General features: G+C 39.9%; 1 protein-coding gene across 1 annotated transcript in view; it reads right to left on the reverse strand.

Annotated features, from left to right (window-relative positions):
• Positions 1-26,056, reverse strand: part of NEB (nebulin) — a 201,774-nt gene that overhangs the window by 66,894 nt on the left and 108,824 nt on the right. The window contains exons 79-103 of the mRNA XM_065413682.1: positions 25,852-25,959; positions 24,800-25,111; positions 23,902-24,105; positions 22,814-22,918; positions 21,988-22,095; positions 19,982-20,293; positions 18,879-19,082; positions 18,470-18,574; positions 16,929-17,036; positions 15,854-16,165; positions 13,346-13,549; positions 12,998-13,102; positions 12,285-12,389; positions 11,876-12,187; positions 9,861-9,965; positions 9,495-9,593; positions 8,681-8,782; positions 8,348-8,455; positions 6,668-6,979; positions 6,392-6,500; positions 6,206-6,306; positions 5,571-5,675; positions 4,169-4,276; positions 3,957-4,070; positions 433-630 (exon numbers count right to left, since the gene is read on the reverse strand). Of these exons, the coding sequence (XP_065269754.1) occupies positions 433-630; positions 3,957-4,070; positions 4,169-4,276; positions 5,571-5,675; positions 6,206-6,306; positions 6,392-6,500; positions 6,668-6,979; positions 8,348-8,455; positions 8,681-8,782; positions 9,495-9,593; positions 9,861-9,965; positions 11,876-12,187; positions 12,285-12,389; positions 12,998-13,102; positions 13,346-13,549; positions 15,854-16,165; positions 16,929-17,036; positions 18,470-18,574; positions 18,879-19,082; positions 19,982-20,293; positions 21,988-22,095; positions 22,814-22,918; positions 23,902-24,105; positions 24,800-25,111; positions 25,852-25,959 (4,065 nt within the window). The remainder of the gene's footprint in view (positions 1-432; positions 631-3,956; positions 4,071-4,168; positions 4,277-5,570; positions 5,676-6,205; positions 6,307-6,391; positions 6,501-6,667; positions 6,980-8,347; positions 8,456-8,680; positions 8,783-9,494; positions 9,594-9,860; positions 9,966-11,875; positions 12,188-12,284; positions 12,390-12,997; positions 13,103-13,345; positions 13,550-15,853; positions 16,166-16,928; positions 17,037-18,469; positions 18,575-18,878; positions 19,083-19,981; positions 20,294-21,987; positions 22,096-22,813; positions 22,919-23,901; positions 24,106-24,799; positions 25,112-25,851; positions 25,960-26,056) is intronic.

Genomic DNA, 26,056 nt, shown 5'->3' on the forward strand with positions numbered 1-26,056 from the left:
TGAGGATCACTGCAGTGCTTTGGCCACATTTTGTATTCCCAACATGCCTCCTACACCAACCCTAGTCGTTAGAAGCTACTGGCATGCTTGCGCAAGTCAGGTTTGTATGTTTCTGTACGACCTTACCCAAAGTTCACTGAAGGCAATAGGAAAAAAAACCTATTGTGGACTCCAGTGGACTTGGATTAGGCCTGTAAATCTTAACTTTTTTCCAATTTTCAAACCAAATAATAAATAACAAGCTCACGAAAAATCCTTTGAGAAATTGTTTAAAGCCCCCCTGAATGTTATGGCAGATTCAATTAAATGATGTTATTAAGCAATTTGGAAGCAGTTATTAATTTCACATATAACTACTTTTTTAAAAAAAAGTAATTTAGCCAGAAAGCTGTGAAGCTACCCGAACTTGGAATGACTAAACAGGGTACATACATCACTCAAAATCTCCTGGGCTTTCTTGGCCAGAACAACATCATTTTCTTCAGGTGAACAATTCCACTGGTGGAGGTAGGTTCGGTACTCAAGATCACTGAGGATATATTGACACTTTTTAGCCAACAGGTGATTCAACATGTCACTTGGAATATGGACGTTTGCCTTGGTGTCTTCATAATTCTTTCTGTAGGCCAGCTGGAAAGGAAGTATGGGGGACAGAGGAGAGAGTAAAAATGTGTATTTTTCAGGCACAGCTCTGACTATAAACAGAGCTATATCACAGGGTCTAATACAGCATCTTTTCAACTCAGTGGCAAAACTCCCATTGACTGCAGTGGGATCAGGACTGAGCCTATAATGCTGAAGAAATACTTAATTATTAAATTAAAATGTTTAAAATTAATTCTACTGGAGTGCTATAAGAGAAGGAGTGGCCCTTGTCCTGTTAGACTCACACAGCTGGTTAGAAAATGCATGAGACTTTGAGGTACAGTAACTCCTCGCTTAATGTTGTAGTTATGTTCCTGAAAAATGCTACTTTAAGCGAAACGATGTTAAGCGAATCCAATTTCCCCATAAGAATGAATGTAAATGGGTGGGGGGGAGGAATTTTTTTCCGCCAGACAAAAGACTATATTTTTATTTATATCTATATCTATACACACACACACTATAAGTTTTAAACAAACAATTTAATACTGTACACAGCAATGATGATTGTGAAGCTTGGTTGAGGTGGTGAAGTCAGAGGGTGGAAGAGGGTGGGATATTTCCCAGGGAATGCCTTACTGCTAAATGATGAACTAGCACGCGGCTGAGCCCTCAAGGGTTAACATGTTGTTGTTAATGTAGCCTCACACTCTACAAGGCAGCATGAATGGAGGGAGGGGAGACAGGGACACACACCATGTGTGAAAGAGACACACATTGCCCCTTTAAGTACACTGATCCAACTCTAAGTACATTGCCTTTTTAAGTAGCTCAGCAAGTTGAGATAGCAAGTGCTGCCAGCAAGCTCCCTCTGTCCTGAGCCCTGTCGTGTCCCCCCCTCCCTTCTCTGTGGAGATAAGGTACAGGAGCAGGGGGAGGGGGACACCCTGACATTAGCCCCCTTCTTCCCCCCTCTCCTCTGCACAGCAAGCAGGAGGTTCCCGGGAGCAGCTCCAAGGCAGAGGGCAGGAGCAGCACACGGAAGTGGGGGAGGGACAGCTGAACTGCCAGGCAATTGCTAGCCTGCTGGGCGGCTGCCGCACAGGGAACTTAGGGGAGCAGAGAGACGATAGGGGGGCTGCCAGTCCACCCTGGTTCCAAGCCCCCACCAGCTAGCTGCAACGGGCTGCTCTTCCTGCAGGCAGCGGACGAAGCAGGTGGCTGCCAAACAATGTTATAAGGAAGCATTGCACAACTTTAAACGAGCATGTTCCCTAATTGATCAGCAACGTAACAATGAAACAAAGTTAACCCGGACGACTTTAAGTGAGGAGTTACTGTAAAAGCAGGCCTAAACTCCAGCTACAACTTTTAATCTAGGAGGCTGGGGAAACAACATTTCTTGTGGTTATGAGCACTGTTTTTGTTCTTCATCAGATCTTTAACAACACGTGGCTAGCTAGATCTCCCTGTCTAATTGCATGCACAATATTAGTGACCGTATTTGTTTGTAACTGTATGTATGCCTTGGGAGATTATAAGCGTGAAGTGGTGAGGTGGTGGGGGTAACAGATTGACCATTATGTATATCACTATCTAGTTAAATCCCTGCTAGAGTTAACAGGCCTACTATTACACCAAGTGCTGCTAGCTAACACTGAACTCTAATCAGAATCCTCTATTAAGCTATGGTAGCTTGAGCAATACAGTACATCTCTCTGCTCAGATTTCACACAATGGTTACTCCTGAGGGCATTCGGCGCCAAAAAATTAAAAATTATGCGCCAAAAAATTCTGCACACAATATTTTAAAATTCTGCAAGTTTTATTTGTTAATAAATAAATGCAGAGGCTCCAGCATGGCAGTGGGGAGCAAAGGCCACTGGCTGCATGAAGGTCGGAGATCACCCTGCAGCCCCCCAACCCCCAGGAACATGGACTCAGCGGTGAGGCTGCACCCGATACAGCATAAGTCTTGTCCTAGAAACACCCTGGAGCCATGCCCCTCTGCGCCAGGTGCACCAGGTGTGGGGCAGGCAGGCTCAACCAGGCAGGTCCAACTGTGGAGGGGCTCAGTGTGGGGGGATCCAGGTGTGGGGTGAGAGGATTCTGTGTGGGACAATCTGGGTGCAGGCAGCTCAGTGGGGAGTCTAGGAGTGGGGGGATCTGGATACACAGAGGCTCGTTGGGGGGTTCCAGGTGCAGGGGCAATGGGACTCTGCAGGGGTGAAGGTTGTTGGGATTCAGCCGAGGGGTCTGGGTGTGGGTTCTCAGCAGGGGGGTCTGGGTGCTGGGGAAGTGAGGCTTGGTGGGGTGGGGGTCAGGGGCAGCTAGTTGGCAGTCAGTGGTGTGGGTCTGGATGTGCGGGCTCAGGGTGGTGTAGGAAGTGGAGCATCAGGGTGGGGGTTTGAGTGCAGGGAGCTCAGTGGGGGGTGGTCTGGGTGCAGGGGTGGGGATCCCAAAGCAGGGGGTCTGGGTGCAGAGGGGCTCCAGATGCAGGGATTGAGGTTCAGTGGGGTGGGATTCAGGTATGGAGGACTAGGGGTGTTCTGGATGTACCGGGTGAGGCTTGGCAGGGGAGTCTGGGTATGGGAGGTCTGGATGCATGAGGGTTGGGCGGATGGGGGAGCAGCTCCCCGAACAGTGACTCCTCCCCCCCACAGCTGAGGAGTGATGGGGTCAGGAAGCAGGGGAGGATGCTGAGCTTCCTGCAGCTGGGGGAGTTTTCTGGGGGTAGGTCTGACACAACCCCAGTCACTCCTTGCAAGGGAAGAGGAAGTCCCATCCTCTCCTGCCTCCAGCCCAGCTGGCACTACCAGCTGATCCCGGCTCAGGGTAGGAGCCACTGACTGGGGTGTTCCCAGCCCCATGGTGATTTACCTCTCTGCTGGCTACTCTGGGTGCCTAAAACATTGTACCAGCACTCCTAGGAAGTGATGTGTGACTTCTTTTGCAGCTTCCCTTTGCTTCACTGTCAGAAAGTCATTTTCGGCAGGGAAGCAAAGATATCTGCAGGGGACACGAATTCTGTGCATGCGCAGTGGCGCAGAATTCCCCCAGGAGTAAATGGCAAACCGTAAAAGCTTATGGTTTTTTCTATACTAATATATCTAATCTTTCATTACCTCTCCTCTTCGTTTCTTAGTTTCATATATAATTGTTTATCCCTGGCTAAGCACCCATGGCTCAGAAAAAGATATGCCAATATAAAATAATGTTTTGATTTCATCAATACACTAATATTAGCTAGATGTTAAATCTTAAAGGCCTTTTATGTGCAAATCCCTCATGTGGATGGGAGGATTGTAGGATCAGAGTTAGGCACACACTAAATATGGAAAAGAGAAAATATAGCAAGAAAAAACCCTCACCGCACTCCTTAGTTTTTGGAAAGCTAGAGAATGAACGACACTGGGGAATTCGGAGATATGCTTCCCAGCCAGGTAATGGCCCTTCTGCTTCTCATAGAACTCTTTGTATTTAAGCTGCAAAACATTCACATGGAAATTGTTGAGATAATTAAAATAAGAATGCCACAAAAAAAAGATATGCGGAATATAATTAAAAGAAGATTCATACTAACCTCACTGTTAATATAATCAGCATGCTTAGCTCCAACTATAGGGATGTACTCTGGAGGTAAAGTATAGCCTATGGCCTTACCAGTTTCCCATGAATGCTTATATCGTTTCTAGACAAAGAAAACATATATAGGTTTTGATTAAATGTACAGTATATTTTCCAGTAAACATGCCACATTAGCAAAATACGTAGCGTCAACTTCTTCCCCTCTTATGGAGTAGTACCTTACTCCACAAATGTCCCCACTGAAGTCAGCAGAATCACTCACCAAGTAAGGTATTTCTCAGTGTGAATAATGGACCAGAATCTCTGTCCCAATACAACAAAGCACTGGAGCACAAGCTTAACTTTGCGTTCATACTTGAGTAACAATGCTTTCCTGATTTAGGGCTCTGGCCTCTAATGTTGATAGCCCCCTTTCATAATTTAAATGGGAAGCCTGGTATTAAAGCACTAGCTGGAATTGGAAAAGATGTATATCCAGATGTACACCTCACAAACATGCAAACCTGCCAAGTCCTATTATTAGTATTTATTTATGGTAGCCTCCACTATGTGGCAGGTGTTTTCCAGACAGATGTTTAACGTGTTAAATACTATAAACATAATTTAGGGCTGGAATGTAAAACCTTTACTGGTATCAATGAGCAGTTACTGACCTCAGCAGGTATAGTTACTCATCCACTAAAGTTAATGGGACTACTCACATGAGTAACTGCTCAGCAGTGTGAATAAAGGGTTCACAATCTGGCCTTTAAGCAGTAAATAAAACTAAGTTTCATCAGTAACATATCCAGATGTTTCGCAAAATCTAAAACATTTTTTTACATGCAAAATATTTATAATAATAATGCTTATAGCCGGTGTGGAGCACTTTCCATTAGTAGATCTCAAAGTACTCTACAAAGGAAGGTAAGTACCATTATCCCTATTTTATAGATGGGACACAGAAGGGAAGTTACTCGCAGGGCCGGCTTTAGGCCGATTCCCCCGAATCGGGCCCTGTGCCTAAGAGGGCCCCGCGCCCTAAAGAAGAGCACCTAACTTAAGCGCTTTTTAAATTTTTACTCACCCAGGGGCGCTCCGGGTCCTTCACTCGCTCCGGGTCTTCAGCGGCATTTCAGCGGCGGGTCCTTCAGTGCCGCGGAAGACCCGGAGCGAAGACCCAGGGCGCCGCAGGGTGAGTCATCCCTGCTGGGGCCCCATTGAAACTATTCGAATTGGGGCCAGCACTTCCTAAAGCCGGCCCTGGTTACTCGCCCAAGGTAACTCAGAAGGCCAGTAGGAGAGTCAGGAATAGAACTCAGGTCTCCTCAGTCCCAGTCCAGTGCGCTATCCACAGGGCAATTACAGTTAACATTAGTATATAATAAAATTAAGTTTAGTCAGTTAGATATGCTTACATCACTATAGAGCTTAGACATCTCTCTGGTGTGGTTCAATGCTGGAGTGTCATCAGAACCAATGAAGTGGCCTCTATCAAGGTTAAATGTTTCTTTGTATTTCAGCTAAAGAAAAAATAAAGACTGTGTTAATGGCTTATAGGAAATTAATTAGTTGATTGGTCTGCTTGTGAGGAACAGGCATTTACACCCATTTGCACTACCTTATCTGAATTATATTATCTAGTGAATATCAGTCACTCTGGGACCTAGGCAAGTATCATCATAATGGTTCATCAAAAATTTCATACATTATTCTAAGGATATGAAAACTCTTGATCTGCAGAAATATTTTAGTAGGTGTTCTGTAAATTAAGCCAGTGTACTATACTGGTTTCACCCAGAACAGGATTAATTTTTTTTAATAATTTAAGCAAAATGTATAGAGACTATGATTATTGGAGATCTTAAATTTTCTTTAAAAATGCAAAATGTAATGGTACAGTAATATTGTGTTGCTCACTTATTTAACACTTTTACCAAACAAAACTGCAGCATTAATATATTAACTATAGACCCCATCCTAGCAGTAATAATCAAGCCATCTAATAATTTTGCTAATACATTCTTATAGTTGCCAAAAAAATAATGCTTACATCACTCTGATTGACAGAGTTGATCTTCGCCAAAACAACGTCCGGAGTATCAACCACACTTGTGAAGTGGGAATAGTTATCAAGGGCTTCTTTCGTATAGGCTCTCTGCAAAAAGAGATGACAAAATCTTCTTAAATACCATGCACTGGAAATAGGAGGGAAACTTGTATTTGTGAAAACTTTCACTCACCTTATTTATTAACTCTTGGGCTTTCTTAACTTTCCTATGTTCCACTGAATCCAAAGGAATCCACCCACAACCCCGGATCCATTCCAGATCAGATTTATAGATATTCTGAAAACATGAAAACAAATGCAAAGAAATACACATATTATATAGACAAAAGCATGAGTTAAACTAAAGAGGAATCTTTGTTTGTTTTAAGCTTACGTGGTACAGACCATGTACATAAACCCGCAAAGAATCAAAATCATGTAATATAAATAAGGGAAATCACTTACATCACTCTGCAGATCATAGGCCTTCCTTGCCTGGATGCAATCATTCTGGTCAGGGTGACACGTCCATTCGTGCAGGTATTGCCGATAATCAATATCACTGACCAATGTCTGGCATTCCTTGGCCGCCAAGACTGATATCATATCCGCAGGAATGTTAATATTGGACTTTGATTTGTGATAAGCTGATTTGTACAATCTGTCATTCTGGATCTTGCCTGCATGCTCAAACCACACCAGCTTGGGATCATCTCTCATACTAGGAACACCAACATAGTGACCTCTGTGATTAACATACTCAGCTTTATATTGCAGCTGGCAAGGGGGGAGAAAAGATATTTAAATGTCAGCACTGAATACTGAACCGAACACAACTGAACCGGTTTCTTCTCTTTCTACCCTGTAAAATCTATGTTTTCTTCAACATCAGGAATAAATGGAACCCTATTATATAGGCAATGTGCTGCTAATTACATCTCAATTTTCAGTACATTACATGATACATATACTATAGGATGAGGTGAGTGATAACGTTAGGATATATATTCCTTCCTCTTTAATGGCAATGCTACTATCTAGCTTAATTTTCCGCCACATTTTAAACAGGGGATACAGTAACTTATTCAGCACAACTAGAACACCTTGCAATTACTTTGCTCATATTTGCATATCACCATAACTTTATAAATAGTTTGAAAAAAAGAATTTGAAAATTGCATCAATAGTTTGCCAAGCTGTATTTAAAATTCTACTCTGAGCAATGTTACTTGTTTTATTTAGAAATGTGCATATTCCGCTATCGACAAGCAATCATGTAATACATTCAGTATGTGTTTTATGCCAAAATACTTGTGGTGTATTTGATCTTACAGATTGTTCATGACAAAGTCTCTTGTACTCCTAAAGATGGCCAACAGAATTCCACCTACTGCACTACAGGAAAGGGTGTATGGGGAAAAGGATAGCATCTCTTTAAGGTTCAGCTTGGAATCTACAACCTGGAGATCATCATGGAGGCTCTTCCCTGAGGGGCTCAATTATATAAATAAGAACAGGAAGCAGAGCAGGAGGGAGAGAGGAGTAGAAGCCAGACAGACTGTAGTTGGTGGCAGGTGCTCTCTCAGACACCAGGAGACAAGCCTAACCTGACTCAGAGAATTGGGTGAGGATTGTAAGTTTGGGGAACCTAAATCCGGGGCCTGATAAACTGTTTATTGGACGGGACCATGGTGTCTGAATAATGTGTGTCGGCTTCTCCTTGCCCTGGACTGAATCTCCTGCTGCTCTACTTGGAGAAATTAAGATGGGGCACACCTACAGTGCCACAACAGGCCCTCACCTTTACACATTATTAGAGCATTCGCTATTCTCTTGGGCCAGATTCTGAGGCCCTTACCTATGTTGACTACAAGGGGACTATTCATGGAGTAAGGTGGCAAGGCGAGTAAGTGTATCAGAACCTGGCCCTTAGCCAGCAATACCCCTATATTAAATAAAACAAGGTTGATTACTAGAGACAGCTAGAGGGCAGTGGTCTGGAGAAGATCACTGAAACAAAGCTAGGGGTTGGCTCCCACTGAAGCCTTTTGAATATAAATTGTTGAGGTTATGGGTTTGCAGGTTTGCCGGGCCCCAAGTAGTCTCCTGCTGAAGTCACGTGATTACCTAAAAAGACACCCTTACCTCACTTTGGACATCACCAGAGTGCTTGGCATGACGAAGCTGCACAGCATCAGGAGGTAAAAGATAACCAATAGATTTCACTTTTTCCCAGCTTTCCTTGTATAGGTTCTGTAGGAAATAAAACATGAAAAAGTTAAAACCAAGAATAAAACCACTATAACCATCACTCCTTCTGTGGCTATGTGACCATATAAAATATTAGAAGCTGAGATTCTGACTCCAGGACATTCTTAGAAAGACAATCAGTTCAAATATTATATATTCTCCTAGTAAGTTATTAATGTGACTACAAATTGTCAGATGATCAAGTATTTCCAGGTGGTGAACACATACCTGGTTAAGAATTCTGGCTGCCTGTCGGGCCATTTCTTGCTGTGGTGTGTCTGTTAGAGTATAATTTGACTTGATGGCATTCCAGTCTTGGTGGTATTTAATCTGCAAAAAAAGATTTATGGAATAAACACATTGTTAGGTCATCACATTTAGAAAATGTAACATCAAAACTGCAATTATACATATGAAATGATTTATAAGGATTATTATTGTCGACATTTTCAGGGCCAAATTCACACAAGACACCCAACCACACAGAGAGACATTAAAGAATGGAGGAAGTTATGTATGAAAGGCAACTCCAGGATCATGGTACAAAGCCATGTACCTTTGGAGGCATGTCCCAATTTGTACTGGTGCAGGAAATAAAAAGCTGATATTGGCCTATTCTCTTCCAGTGGGAGGCACATTGAATAAAAGGTGCATGGGCTCATGGATAGAAGGGCAGGTCATGACATGCCCATTGGCTAGCTCCTCATATGCTGGCCTTCAAAACGGTCAGAAAAAATGACATTCTGCCTTCACATAACTTATTCTAGCCACAAAATGCCAGTTTCTGTCCTGGCTGGTGAAGGGACTGTCGAGTGTCTCATATTGCAAAGTTCACAATGGTTGGGAGGGATCACTCTTCTTCAGAAGTCAGTCCCTTTCAGCACAAAGTAAGTGGATGAGTTCAGCAATACTCACATCAATCCCACAAATTCAAGGAATCCACAGGTATTGGGCCAGAATGAGGTCTGGATTACTTTTTTCCTTTTAAAAACAAAGTCTTGCAGATAAATTTAATAGGCCCAAAATAAACCAATATACTTACATCACTCTGAATTTCACCACTATGTTTTGCCGTGATATAATCAACTCTGTCAGCCACTGGAGTAAACTTGAGAGTTTCAGCTTTTGTGCGGTACTTTCTCTGTAAAAGGGCAAAACAATGGAATTATCAAATTGTATTGCAGTATCTTCTACCCAAACAGAACAATCCCATTTAGAAAGAGAAAAAGAAAAGCTACATGGAAGACCAGAATTAATTTACAAGCCAATGCAAGACAAATATAGTGGAAAGATCCAGCTTTTTATTACAAAAATTTCAATAAAAGTAAAATGTTGATGCATTTGCAAATTACAAATACATGCAGTTATAAACACACATGAATATTTAACACTTATACTTAATAATTACCTCATCCAGGAGATCTTGGACATGCTTGACATGGTTGATTCCAACTGAGTCATTTGGCATCCACCCAATTCCACGTAGCCATTCCAAATCAGATTTGTAAACAGCCTGTGGAGACAAAACAGAATCCATGTCTTTAGTTTGAGTTTTCTGCCCAACACAGTTAGTTTCATAAATAACAGGTCTGACCCTGCTCGTCTTTCACTTCCATAGATTTCAAGGTGAACATTATTGGGCTTAATATCAATATGATCTCTATGTTCACCATATTTTAAACATGGCATTAAGTCTGGTAAGTACCGTATATTCTCGTTCATAAGCTGAATATTTTTGGTAAAAAAGTGACGCATCAAAGAGCGGGGGTTGGCTTATAAAAGGGTCTACACCAAAATTTGATGATTTTAAACTCTATGGAATCATTGAATTGAATATCTAATACATTGTCATTTTGTTTACCTGGAGCGTCTGCAGGCATGGAGCCCCTCAGCTCCCAGTGGCCGCGATTTGCCGTTCCCAGCCAATGGGAGCTGCGGGAAGTGGCACCATTGGCTGGGAATGGCGAACCGCGGCCACTGGGAGCTGAGGATCTCCGTGCCTGGCCAGGAGCCAAAGTTTGCCAACCCCTGAAATAAAAGGTCAGCTTATGAATGGGTCATACAATTTTTGCTATTTTTACCTATCCATCTTGGGGGGTCGGCTTATAAACGAACGGGCTAATGAACGAGTATATACGGTAATTAAGTTATACCAAGTTGCATAATCTATTTCACCAACTACTTATACGTAGTGTTCTTTAATAGTGTTCTGTCTTTTACCATTCAAATCAGAGAAGCTAAATATTGACCATCTGTATCCTAAACATGTTTTTATTGTAAAAACTTAATTCATATGAGATCAATACAGATTGTTGTTAGATGGCTTTAAATGTCTAGACACTGGCTGTCCATGGCACCAAAGCAATGCATGTAATGACCAACAAATGCACAAGATTAACTGTATTCCCTTAGTTTATACATTCCAATTTATAACAGTAATATGGCACCCCAGGTAGAAATAAAGACAATTTCAAAGCAACTCTTGTATTTCTCAAGTGGTAAACATCTTTCTGCCTTTGCATTTATACAATATAAGACCATCTGATACATGCTATTGCTATGCTTGCTCAGCAATGATCTAGTTTTTATGTCTTACTGCTTAATTATTGTATGTAGCATAGTTGTAGCCATGTCGGTCCCAGGCAGGGCCGGCTCTGGCTTTTTTGCCGCCCTAGGCAAAAAAGCCACCCGCCGCCCCCCCGTCCCCCAGCGCCGGGAGGAGGGCAGAGAGCCCGGCCGGGGCTCTCCGCTCTCCCCGGCGGCCAGAGCGCCGGGAGGAGGGTGGAGATCCCGGCCGGGGCCCTGCTCTCCCCGACCGGCCGGAGCGCCGGGGGAGGGCGGCGAGCCCGGCCGGGGCCCCGCTCTCCCCAGCGGCCGGAGCGCCGCGGGGAGGGCGGCGAGCCCAGTCGCAGCCCCGCTCTCGGGCCGGAGCGCCCCGCCGCGCCGCCCCCCTCCAGGCGCCGCCCCAAGCACATGCTTGGAGGGCTGGTGGCTGGAGCCGGCCCTGGGTAGACTCCCAGGATATTGGAGAAGTGGCTCGAAAAGCTTGTCTCTCTCACCAACAGAAGTTGGTCCAATAAAAGATATTACCTTGCCCTTTCATTTTAAAATTAATGCGTTTATATTTATAGAATTACAGTGCCTGTGACCCAATGTTTATCTCACGTATTGTGCTGAGTTTGAATGTAAGATCTTTTATGGACCCCGTCTTTTAGTTTGTTTGATAGAGAGCGATATATACTTATGTGCTACAGTAGTAATAATAATAATGGCTTAAAATTATATATCTACTAATAAAAGGCCCAATCTAACTCCAACTCAATTCAGTAGAAAAACTCCTGTTTACTTCAGTTAGAGCTGGAGTAGACCCCTATAGAGAAGGCAATATTATAGAAGACAAAATATGAATATTTGTTAACTCACATCACTCTGCAGTTGATAGGCTTTCTTAGCCTGTATGACATCATTCTGATCTGGCAAACATGTCCACCGATGCAAGTAATTACGGTAATCAATATCACTGACCAAAGTCTGACATTTTTTGGCGGCCACAATGGGAAGCATGTCCACTGGTATACTGCACTTTGTCTTCCACTTCTGAAAGTGTTTCCTGTATTCTAGGTCACTATGAAGCTTGGCTGCATGCAGGGCCCATCGTATTTTGTTATCTTCTTTTGCACTCGGAGTCCCAATATAGTGTCCTCTCTGCTTCTCATGATCTAATTTGTATTTATACTGGATACAGAGCAAAGACCACCATGTAAATTACTAACATTTCTGAGGCTTTAGAAATGGATGTGAAAATCTAGAAATGCCCTCTTTCCATACTTACATCACTGGCAATTTCTCTTGAGGCTTTGGCTGATTTAATTGGGATGGCATCTGCCCTAAAATCACAGCTCATCTTCACTTCATCCCAAGCTTCTTTATAAAGTTTCTGTGAAGACAGAAAATTGGCCCATCATTTTTCTAATACTTTCACATTTGCAATCAGCGAAACAATTGTGCATTTAAAGTAGTCACATTAAAAAAAATTCACTGTCACTTATTCTTGTGCATTGTTCAGCCAAGTTCTGAAGTAAATGAAGTCTCCTGTTCCTTTACTGCAAATACAATGCGGTGCTTCCAGTACTCTGAAGGTATAACTTAAGGAACTGCAATCAGAACTGAACTAAAGTGAGTTTGTAAAGATTTAGGAGAAGTTTGTAAGTGCTAGCAATTTTCTTAATTCAATAAAATGTGTGGCTTCAATAATGCATTATATTGCTAATATTTAATGTGATTGCAGGAAATTATCATGGATAGCATTGTTACTAGTTGTTACTTAAATATTTAAAAAATTGTCTAAATACTTTAAAAATTATATTCGTAGTGGGGGGGATGTTCAAAGCATCGCACGAGGACCGAACCTGTGACTCTCCCACTGATTGCAGTGGGTATTCACATGGCTAAATCATGTGTTTTGAAAATACTTTAGAATCTTAAAATTCAGAGGATTCAGATAACAACTTATAGAAACCTAAGAAATCCTATAGATATACTTACATTGCTAACATGAATAGCATTCGCCTTGGCTAGGTTGATTTCAGGTGTGTCTGGCATCACGTGGATCGTAGTCTTGGCCTTGTCCCAAGCTTCTCTGTATTTGGACTAGGAAAATAAAAAATTGTGAGATTATATATATTGTAAATATGCCAGTCCTTTTGTATAACTTCACAGCATCGTGGGCCAAAAGTCCACCCAGAATTATGAACACTAAAAGTCTAAACTTTTGGAATGCTTCTAAGGTTAACTTAAAATACAAATAACTAGTTTAACATTTTAGCAGCGAGGTTTTCTTTAATTATATATTGCACTGAAATAATTTTATATTATAAGCATGAAGTAACATACGAGGCTGATTTGCACAGCATTAGTCTTAGCAAGGAGAACATCTGGAGTGTCAACAATATTGGTGTATTTCAAACTTTCTACAGGTGTGCGGTACATCTTTTCACTCAGGATGTCCTGGGCATTCTTCACTCTCTTCACTTCCACAGAGCCACTTGGCATCCATCCAATGCCACGCAGCCATTCCAGGTCAGATTTATATAAGGCCTGTGACAGATAAGGTCAGAGAGGAACATAACTGTCATAAGTAATACCTTCATTATTTTAATCCATACTAAATAATGTAGATGGGTAGGAAAATACTAAACACTCTTGAGCTGGAGACAGAACTCCCTTTTATTGACTTTTATATAAAGTTAATTTATACTATTGACAGGGCTGATTGGTTTAAACCAAAGTGATTTAAATCAGTGATTTTAAATCACCAAGTGGAAAACCTCAATTTAAATAATTGATTTTAATCAACTTTTCCATTTGTCTTTCAACTATTTTCTAAAGAAAGGTGCATTCTCATTAACTGATATAACCATTCAAACATGTTGATTTACAACTAAATAGAGCCTTTACACTAGCTTTGGAACATCTTTAGCTACCTACAAGGGTACACTATAACTATATACATTTATTTAAGCAGTTGTTATATATTAACATTTTCAGATTCTTATAAATTTTACATTTTTAGTATGTTAGAAAATGAAGAATGATATATTGCTTGATTACTAGATAATTAAATTTTTGCTCATGATTTGTGCGAGCTGCATTAGAATGGTAACTGGAATTTAATTAAACAAATAAAACAGCATATAAAATTTATTTTTATTCAACAAAACAACCTTTAAATGTTATGTAAATAACCTTTTCTTATCAAAACATGTTTCATATTTATAACTAAATGATTTATTAAACAGAGGAATCAGTTTAATTCACTGACTGCAGTTGATTACTTCAGGTCAGCCTGGGAAAATTTTCAAATATGCCTGGGTGCCCTACAGGATCAAGTCCTTAATACACTACATGACCTCTTGTGCCATATTTATAAAGCTTGACCTCAAAAGTTAGATACTTTCCCCCTGATTATTTCTTTATATAAAAAAAGTAGTCTTTAACTCAAAGTTTTTGATAGCGTTTCATGGATTCAGCCTATTCATTATTTATATAAATGTTTTAAGAGATTATAAGAAGTTTAAGCCTTAATATATTTTGTATCCAATTCAGATTTAATTTTAAACAGGTTTATTTTTAAAACAATAAACCTACTATAATTTAAACAAAATAAAAAAAATAAATAAAAAAATCATTTATTTTTATCGACCCTTTTTAGTGCAATATACCGCAATGCAAGGATCAGAATTTGTGTAGTTTGCCTCCCAGGTACACATGTAGTTAGAATGCTGGGCAGAAACTGCCTCTGAGAAGAGGGTTTTTGTCATGTCTCTCTCAAGTGACCATACGTTGTATGGCTGATGAGCTTATCTAGGGGGAAAGGCATCAGAATGCAAGGCCTATGAAGGTGGTCAGTGAAGTAAAAAGATACTCAAAGAGTCCTCCACTCAATATGTTCGTAATTTAGCTTTGAAAAACCAACATAATAATTTACCAGCCCAGCTGCAAAAACTACTTTCCCACCTATCACCATGCTATTGGATGAAAAGGAATAAACTAAGGATGTTTGCAGAATAGAGGGCCTGGAGTCAGCCAACATAACCGTAAAAGTGGCTGAGGAGTGGGTGGAGCCAGACAGGAGATGTATTGATCCAGATTCCAGAATATGCTGATTTGAAATGTAAACCTCACCTGAGGTAAAATATTCCCTCTTGTGCAGCTACTCACACGTACACTGAGAGTTTACACTGCACTCCCTATGCTCATAAAGGGAATCAGTCACATTATTTCCCCGATTTTAGGGATGGCAAATTCAAGCAAAAAAAATTGATTTGTGGACTTATCACACAGCAGGGCCAGACCTGGAACCCAGCAATAATGACTCCTAATTTCTTACACACTCCCTGTTTTCTTACAAATGTATTTCATGGACATTCTGAAAGTAAATATAAACTGGACTGGTAACGGATGCTGCATCAGCATCATGATCCCTCTGTAATGAACAGTTCATTGATGATACATAATTGCTAAGGCACAAAAGAAATGCTTCAAAGAAAGCATACAAATCCTTGTCAGCCTTCACACCACATTCCCCCACATATAGGCACAAACTCAGTAGAAATTTACTAATGCATAAAAAGTACAACAGCGTTACCAAGGCAACTGTTCAAGTATGTTAAAAGTAACCACAAATAAGCACTGTGGGAATTCACAGCAAGGACCCACATTTGGGGAAAAAACTGAATACAACCACTGAAAAGCTGGTGAAGGAAGGAGAAACTGCAGAAAGCGTTGAGGTGGGCAAATCCCACGTGGTTATCATCATGTCACCTTGATGTGCCTACAGAGCCTTATATCTCAACAGTTACTAATGTGGCATCCCCCACTTGTATATACACTCCTACTTACATCACTTTGTAGATCATAGGCCTTCCTTGCCTGGATCACATCATTCTGGTCTGGCAGACATGTCCACTGGTGCAAATATTGACGGTAATCAACATCACTCGCTAATAATTGACCTTCCTTGGCTGCATAGACAGACACCATATCAACTGGTATGTTGATCTTAGCCTTTGAATTGTGATAAGCCTTCCTGTACTCTCTGTCATTCTGCATCTTCATTACATGTGCAGCCCATGCCAATTTGGGATCTTCCTTTGCATTTCGGCATCCAATATAGTGGCCTTTCTGTTTCTCGTGGGTTTCCTTGTATTTGTACTAATAAACATAGAAAGAAAACAATAGCAGAAATAGTCATGAATTGCCAGTCTACATGTTCTAAAGCAACTAGTGCTTATGAGTGCCCAGCTTGGGAACACAAAGGATTTTAAAGGGTACTAGATCAGCACTTCTGAAATTCAGGTCCATTGTCCAGTGTCTCACGTTGGGCCCCCAAAAACTGATTCTCCAAATCACCAATGACCCTGGAAAATGTGGTCCATCTATCTTAATAGTTTAAAACAATGATAAAAGAAAATATTTCAGAATTCCCTCACTAGTTACAATACACAGTTATTCCAATTGCTTGCTAAGGTTTATAAGCACTGCTACATTTTAGATTTTAACAGATAACTTGAAAGCAGTAATGACAAAAATAACACCCTTGAATTATGTATTGGAAGCAGCAGAAATATTCTCTGTGTTTTAATTACTGCAAATGTTTGGTGGCTAAAAGTTTACAGTGTATTGCAAAATAGCTTTCTGAACCTCTACTGAAACTACTTTGATACAACAAATACAAAATACAATGTTCTGTTATCATTAATATTTTGCCAGTAGCAAACTAAGTTCTATTAGAAAGAGAGGGTCAAGACAGGATTTAAAATAATGCAAATATACAAGACAACATGCTGTTCATATATGAGTATACAACAGCTTTGAATTGAGCTTAGCTAGCTACACAATTGTCTGCTGTGTTTGATACGAGGATGAATGGGCATGGCCTTTCATAGAAATGAAAGGGAGGGAACAGAGATTGTACCTCACTAGCAATGTCTCTGGAAGCCCTGGCATGTTTGATAGAAATGGCATCGGCTCTTAAGTCATAGTCTTTCATCTTGGCATCTTCCCAGGCTTGCTGATAATGTTTCTGTAATCAAAGACACAATTTTAGAATTCATTTTTCTCATAAATCATATTTTCTCTAGATTTATAGCATGGATGTTTTCATTTAATCCTTACAGTTTTGTGGGTTACAAAAATTATTCCTATCCCTTTAACTGATAATTACTGCACACATGTCATGATTAATTATATAGATTCCAAACCTGTACTCTGATCCACAGAGTCCTGTGCCCATCTGCAGCCCCACTTACTTCAGTGTGACTCTACAGGTAGAAGGATTCCCCCACACTTAGCATATTGCAGGAATGCGGCCATAGATGCAGCATATCAGATCCATTCCCCCTGTGGGCCTGGGTCAAAGCCTACTGAAGTAATGAAAGATTCTCATTTTCTTCAATGGTCTCTGGATTCTGACTTGTATTAGTCTCACAGAGAAGTCACCGATCAATAAGCTCATTAGAAGTTTTGCTGTATTTATAGACTCATAGACTTTAAGGCCAGAAGGGGCCATCATGATCATCTAGTCTGACCTCCTGCAAGTTGCAGGCCACAGAATGTCACCCACCCACTCCTGCAGTAGGCCCATAACCTCTGACACTTCTGCTGAAAACTTAACATTTAATATGATCTTATAAATTAATGCAATCAATATTAAAAGATTTAAAAATCACTTTGAAACAATTATTGTCATATTACCATTAAAAAAAATCAAGGAAGTTGAAAATAAAAACCATGTAAGAATAATGTTAGGTGTCCAAATGAGACTGCAATATTCAAACTTAATTAGTATATAAGATGGAAACAAAAGCCTGAAGTATTCTCCCATTCTTCCATAGACAGACAATTTTCTGGGCCTCCAAGCCCAAGAATGTCATTGATTTTTTCTTCATAGTATGTGGGCCTAAAATATCTTGGTCAAACCCATAAGTTCCCCTTTGGAAGTTGTCATAAGGAGGACAATTTATGCAACACCAATGTGCTTATCTTTATGGATATTTTGTTTTCCTTATCTACACATGGTGTATTAAACCAGACAAAGAAGATTATGCCGTAGATATTATACTGACAGGCTCTATTTGAAAATAATAGATGCACAGGCAACAAGTACATGTTTTAGCTCTTGGGCCAGAATCCCTGCCGGAGTAAGCTGGTGAACCTCCATTGGCTTCAAAGAAAAAGGTGAGAGAGGACAGAACACCGCGGACTCCAGAATCTGGCCCATTGTGCTTCATGAACATTGTGCTCATTAACCATGTATTATGCTTAAACAAATCATAATTCTTCATCTACATTCTAAAATACAAAACAATTCAAAAAATAAAATTAGTATATCTATGTTTATGTCAGAACTAGGCAGTTCATAATAAGAGTTCTAAAACAGGGCAGGCTAAAAACGACAGCTGCATATGACAATGTTTATTTCAATAACACTACGTATTTTTTACTTAAACATCTTACGTTGCTGACGTTCAGAGCATTGATTTTGGACTGCAGCATGACAGGCGTGTCAGCAGGAAGGGTGAACTGCGTCTTCTCTTTATCCCAGATTTTACGATAGAGAGGCTAATGAGAAAGTAAAGACAGCATTATTCAATTACAGTGTGAAAGAGGCTGGACTCTATTATTTTCAAATTAATTGATCTCATGGTTTAAGCTAGAATATATGTTACTGTTCTCTTCTGATGTGTTTTTAACACAACAGAAAGAGCCACAAAAATACATGCATCCGAAGAAGTGGGCATTCACCCACGAAAGCTTATGCTCCAATACATCTGTTAGTCTTAAAGGTGCCACAGGACTCTCTGTTGCTTTTTAAAAATATCAGTGTGAATATAGAAAATATATGGTTATATAAGGGCCATCTTACCTCACTGATCTGCAGAGCATTGATTTTAGCCAAGACAACTGGTGGGGGGTCAACTACGCTGGTAAACTTCAATTCGTCTGGCCGCTGCCGGTATAATCTGTCATTCACGAGTTCCTGGGCTTTCTTCACTCTAGTCACATCCACACAGCCTTGGGTCAACCAGCCAGTGCCACGCAGCCATTCCAGGTCTGACTTGTACACATTCTACAAACAAACTTGTTCTGTTAGTTATATAGGGCAAGAATGGGAGTTTATTGTCAGTGCCTAACAAGGTAGTGTACTGCACTGCTCCAAGAGCAGATCAAACAGAGAGCTGTAACTCTCATGGTCACAATTTCCTCTTGGATTCCCCCTTAATTTAGGAAAGACCTAATCTGCTACCTGTATAAACTGACACAGATACTCTGGCCAGTGAATCTGGGGGAAGAATGGAATTAAGGCTCCACCTAGTCCTTGTCCCTGCCTGCCCTCTAAATTAGAAAAGAGGTAGTGACCCGAAGCAGGCTGCTCCCTCCCTCCCTCCCTCCCCCATGCTGTGACCAGTGATGGAGATCGTCCTCAGAGGGAAATAAGAGAGCATAGGACAAGCCACATTCTTGCCCAAAATAAATATTTTCTCTTGTACAGCCATACAAGAGAAAGTCAGACAAGTAGAAAAATTAATTGTATTTGTACTCTCGTAGTTTAAACTAAACGAATTATATCACCAGTTTTTATTTCTGCTACATAATTACCCTGCAGGGAACAGCACAACAAAAACAGTTGTTTTGGTCTTAAATCCACCACATAATGTTCAGTGATGCTTTTTATGTGGCACCTTCCTTTAAAGGCTCCTTGCCCTAAATGAATGCCTCTGGCACACCCTGCTTTGCAAAAGATAAAAAGCATCCAAGTGAACCAGAAAGTGCCAGAAAATGTCAGACAGAAGAAAGGGAAACATTTTTTTTAATGTAAGTAAAAATACTCCTGTGGTAAATGCCTGGTAAATCATTCATCACATATTTCTATCTTTAAAGGTTAAAATCTAGTGTGAGTTTGGGTACCCTCTTTCTAGACAAAATGTAGTTCTTGGGAATTATTATGTACTATATTGATATACTCACATCACTCTGCAACTCATAGGCCTTCTTAGCTTGGATCACATCATTCTGGTCTGGCAGACATGTCCACTGGTGCAGGTAATTGCGGTACTCAACATCACTGACCAGTGTCTGACATTTCTTGGCCTGCACGATTCCCAGCATATCCACTGGGCTACTGTATTTGGTCTTCGATTTCTCAAAATATTTCTTGTACTCTCTGTCACTCTGGATCTTGGCCGCATGAATGGACCACACCAACTTGGGATCGTCCTGAAGGCTTTGGAATCCCACATAGTGGCCTAATTGCTGGCGGTAACCTGTTTTGTATTTGTACTAATCGTGTATTTGTAAAAAACAGAAATCAAAGAAATAAAAACAAATGAGCGTTTTCATCAGGCATCTAAATATGTATAAATGTTTCTGCAACTGCAGTTTAAAGTGTCTATGTTTTGTTTCAGTTGTTAAAATGTAAGTAAACTAAAAGGATTGTTTCTTTACAAGGCCTCTCGTTAAAGACCAGATCCTGCTTCCATTGAAGTCAATGGGAATCTTTCAGCTGACTTCAGCAGAAGTTGGATCAGGTCCTAATTGCTGTAAGCTAGCTCTACATGTGTTTTATGGAAAGAAGCACGTATTAAAAATATTTTTCCACCATTTTTCTGATCCAAAAGTTTCAGAGGGTTGGAGAAGCACCCAAAACTTCTGATGCATTTCAGGACTTTACCTGAGCCTCTGCAAAACAGAGGAGAAATATTTAGTTACCTGAACTATTTCCAAAATAATTCAACTCTCACTTTTACATAATCACTGGTGGTTTATGATCTACTTAAATTAACCATACTTAGTGTGAAACTGCTATGATTTGACATTTTAAAAATCCTTATAAGAAGCAACTAAGATTATAAATAATATAAAATATATTACTCATTGTTAGAAACCTATGCATAGTTTTAAAACAATTTTTTTTGAATCGGCTATTGATATAAATACATTTGTAGTGTTTTTAATAAGAACACTACATTAGCTTTACCCAAAATAAATAAATAAGATGTCAGCCTGTCATAACTATAAAGGGAAGGGTGACAGCTCTCCTGTGTACAGTGCTATGGAATCCCTCCTAGCCAGAGACTCCAAATCCTTTTACCTGTAAAGGGTTAAGAAGCTCGGGTAACCTGGCTGACACCTGACCCCAAGGACCAATAAGGGGACAAGATACTTTCAAATCTTGGGGGGGGAAAGGCTTTTGTGTGTGTCCTTTGTTTAAGGGGTTGTTCGCTCTTGGGACTGAGAGGGACCAGACATCAATCCAGGTTCTCCCCATCTTTCTAAACAAGTCTCTCTTATTTCAAAATTGTAAGTAAAAGCCAGGCAAGGCATCTTAGATTTACTTTGTTTTCTCAACTTGTAAATGTACCTTTTACCAGAGTGTTTATTTTTGTTTGCTGTACTTTGAACCTAAGACAGAAGAGGGGGGTCCTCTGAGCTCTTTAAGTTTGATTACCCTGTAAAGTTATTTTCCATACTGATTTTACAGAGATGATTTTTACCTTTTTCTTTAATTAAAAGCCTTCTTTTTAAGAACCTGATTGATTTCTCCTTGTTTTAAGATCCAAAGGGGGTTTGGATCTGTATTCACCAGGAGTTGGTGAAAGGAAAGAGGGGGGAAGGGTCAATTTCTCCTTGTTTTAAGATCCAAAAGGGGTTTGGATCTGTATTCACCAGGAGTTGGTGAAAGGAAGGAGGGGGGAAGGGTCAATTTCTCCTTATTTAAGATCCAAGGAGTTTGGATCTGTATTCACCAGGGAATTGGTGAAGGTCTCTCAAGGCTACCCAGGAAAGGGAATTAGCTTTGGGATGGTGGCAGCGGACCAGAACTAAGCTGGTAGTTAAGCTTAGAAGTCTTCATGCAGGCCCCTACATTTGTACCCTAAAGTTCAAAGTAGGGATACAGCCTTGACATTAGTGTTTTTAATAAGAACACTACATTAGCTTTACCCAAAATAAATAAATAAGATGTCAGCCTGTACCTCACTAGCAATGTCTCTAGAAGCCTTGGCATGTGTTATTTCAATGGCATCAGCTCTTAAGTCATAACCTTTTTCCTTGGCTTCTTCCCAGCTTAGTTGATACAGTTTCTGTGGATGAAGTGAATATGTTAACATGCACATAGACAAATAATGTAAAAATTCATAGACAGTAATCAATAATGTAAATATTCATAGACAGTAATCAATATAAATTTAGTTCAAATTACTCAAAATGGAATATAAAATTTGTATACATTATCATAATCAGTATAGTTTTTAAATTTAAAAAATCCCCTTTAAAATCCAATCTGTTCCTCTATGTGGATCACTTTCACAGCTGCCTGTGAGGGAGCATGTGTTATGGTTACCAAAGGTTTGCCTGTGCTAAAATACATTTACTAAGACACACTTGGCCCTAAGTGAAAAGAAATAATCTATCCAAAGACTAAATCATTGAGACTATGGCTTATAGATCAAGCCCAAAACTGAGTTCTTTAATCACTGATGTTTCCCTTTTATATGGTAGGAAGTTACCTTCTTCCCAAAAATTCATTTGGGTACAATGGCCCCGGTTTATTCATCAACATAACATGAACTATCTCTCACAAGTTAATTCATTTGGAATTTAGATATTTACTCTACCTATTTATATGGTTTATAATGGAGCAGGTTTTGAGTTTTGAATAGGATAGAGAATTACATTAGAACATATATGTCAGACCCTGGCTTGAGTTATGACTGAATGGACATTATCTTGCTTTGCAATGTGGAATTTGATATGTATTTTTGAAGAAATGCATTTATGATTTTTACTTTAATATCTTACCTTACTGGTGTTCAGAGCATTGATTCTGGACTGCAACATCTCAGGGGTATCAGAAGGAAGGGTAAACTGGGTCTTCTCTTTATCCCAAACCTCCCGATATAAAGCCTAAGGACAAAGCAGTCACAGAGATATTTAGTACATTGTTGAGAAACTTATCTTCACCATTTCTGATATATATCTGATCTCATCTTGGACATTTGGTCCAGCTCCCATTGAATCCAATGGCAAAACTCCCACTGATCCAATGTAAACAGGACTAGGCTACTTTTTACTGAAATTGAACTAAGATATCGGGTCTAACTTAAGCCTTTTTTGGATTCTGAATAATCTCCTTTTGGGTTAATTCATTTTCCCCAAAAATTGTTCCTCTCTAAAATTTTCCCTCATTCTCCAATTCACACTTGTTTGGGAAGTAGATTCATCCATTCTTTGGCATAGCTGTACTGTGAAGGACAAGACTAGCTATTCAGTTTTAAACTATATGTATTATGTATTGGGTTTGATAGGTTGCTTTTGGCAAGATCCTCTTCTAATTGAGGTGTTTGCTTTATTTAATGTGTTTTGTTGCACTGTTCACAAGGGGAAGCACTGAAGTTATTTTAAAAATTCATTTTATACATATATACACTATTTTATATTACTTATAAATATAACACTTTAAAGTGGAGAGCCAGTTTTATGCAATAGAGAAACCATAAACTGCTCAATCTTCCTTTTTGAAGGTTTATTCCAATTCATCCATATTAATAGAAAAACTCTCCTTGACTTCAGTGAGAGAGATATTTGACTCTAAATGCACAGGGAGATAGTCAGAACTATGGTCTGGAACTGGTAGATTGTTTTAATAATTGTTTGATTATTTGTTTGAAATAAATACTGCGCAATGATTTGCATTCCTTATCAGTAACAGGGTTTCACATTACCCTGTTTATTCCTTGATTAATAGTTATTGGGGAACGCCTCCTTCTAAAACCCTGAGAGTCCCTGGCAGCTCGAATTCTATATAAAACATACTGTTTCCTCTATTTTAAATAATAAAACACAATATGCACAGGGACACTCAAGCACAAATGTAACACATTTCTTACGCCACTCTGATTCAGAGCATTAGTCTTCGCCAGCACAATCTCTGGTGTGTCAACAATACTGGTGAATTTCAATTCATCCGGTCGCGTTCGATACAATCTGTTATTCAGGAGCTCTTGGGCTTTCTTCACTCTATCCACATCTATTGAGCCATCTGGCATCCAGCCAATGCCACGCAGCCATTCCAGGTCTGACTTGTACACATTCTACAAACAAACATAATTGCATTATTAATTATATATGGCTAGCATGTGAGTTTATTCTCAGTGCATTGCCAAGGGGCTACTTTGCCCTGCCCAAAGAGCAAACCACAAAGGGAACTGACTGTCACACAGCAAAGCCAGAATTGCAATCAAGTAACCCTGATTCTTAGTCTCTTGAAAACACTCCCTGCTTTCTTACAAATGTACTTCATGAACATTCCAAAAGTGGAAATAGATAAACTGGACTGCTAACAGATGCTGCATCAGCATCATGATCCCTCTGTAGTGAAGAGTTCATCAATGACACATAATTGCTAAGGCACAAAGGAAATGCTTCAAAGAAAGCATACAAATCCTTGTCAGCCTTCACACCACACTCCCCCACATATAGGCACAAACTCAGTAGAAATTTACTAATGCATAAAAAGCACAACAGCATTTTCAAGGCAACTGTTCAAGTATGTTAAAAGTAGCCACAAATAAGCACTATGGGAATTCACAGCAAGGACCCACATTTGGAAAAAAAACCTGAATACAACCACTGAAGAGCTAGTGAAGGAAGGAGAAACTGCAGAAAGCGTTGGGGTGGGCAAATCCCCCGTGGTTATCATCATGTCAACTTGTTGTGCCTACAGAGCCTTATATCTCAACAGTTATTAATGTGGCATCCCCCACTTGTGTATACACTCCTACTTACATCACTTTGTAGCTCATAGGCCTTCCTTGCCTGGATCACATCATTCTGGTCTGGCAGACATGTCCACTGGTGCAAATACTGACGGTAGTCAACATCACTCACAAATGATTGGCATTGCTTGGCTGCTTGGACAGACACCATATCAACTGGTATAGTGACCATGGCCTTTGAACTGTGATAAGCCTTCCTGTACTCTCTGTCATTCTGCATCTTCATTACATGTGCAGCCCATGCCAATTTGGGATCTTCCTTTGCATTTCGGCATCCAATGTAGTGGCCTTTCTGTTTCTCGTGGGTTTCCTTGTATTTGTACTAATAAACATAGAAAGAAAACAATAGCAGAAATAGTCATAATTTGCCAGTCTACATGTTCTAAAGCAACTAGTGTGTATGAGTGCCCAGCTTGGGAACACAAAGGATTTTAAAGGGTACTAGATCAGCACTTCTGAAATTCAGGTCCACTGTCCAGTGTCTCACGTTGGACCCCCAAAAACTGATTCTCCAAATTACCAATAACTCTGGAAAATGTGGTCCATCTATCTTAAAAGTTTAAAACCATGATAAAAGAAAAATACTTCAGAATTCCCTCACTAGTTACAATACACAGTTATTCCAATTGCTTGGTAAGTTATATAAGCACTGCTACCGTTTAGATTTTAACAGATAATACCCTTGAATTATGTATTGGAAGCAGCAGAAATATAGTCTGTGCTTCAATTACTGCAAATGTTTGGTTGCTAAAAGTTTACAGTATATTACAAAATAGCTTTCTGAACCTCTACTGCAACTACTTTGATACAACAAATACAAAATACAATGTTCTGTTATCATTAATATTTTGCCAATAGCAAACTTTAAGTTCTATTAGAAAGAGAGGGTCAAGACAGGATTTAAAATAATGCAAGTATACAAGACAGCATGCTGTTCATATTTGAGTACACAACAGCTTTGAATTGAGCTTAGCTAGCTACAAAATTGTCTGCTGTGTTTGATACGAGGATGAAAGGGCATGGCCTTTCATAGAAATGAAAGGGAGGGAACAGAGATTGTACCTCACTAGCAATGTCTCTGGAAGCTCTGGCATGTTTGATAGAAATGGCATCGGCTCTTAAGTCATAATCTTTCATCTTGGCATCTTCCCAGGCTTGCTGATAATGTTTCTGTAATCAAAATCAAAGACACAATTTTAGAATTTATTTTTCTCATAAATCATAGTTTCCCTAGATTTATAGCATTGATGTTTTAATTTGATCCTTA

This window comes from Emys orbicularis, chromosome 11, assembly GCF_028017835.1.
Source record: "Emys orbicularis isolate rEmyOrb1 chromosome 11, rEmyOrb1.hap1, whole genome shotgun sequence".
NCBI classification, from domain to species: Eukaryota; Metazoa; Chordata; order Testudines; family Emydidae; genus Emys; species Emys orbicularis.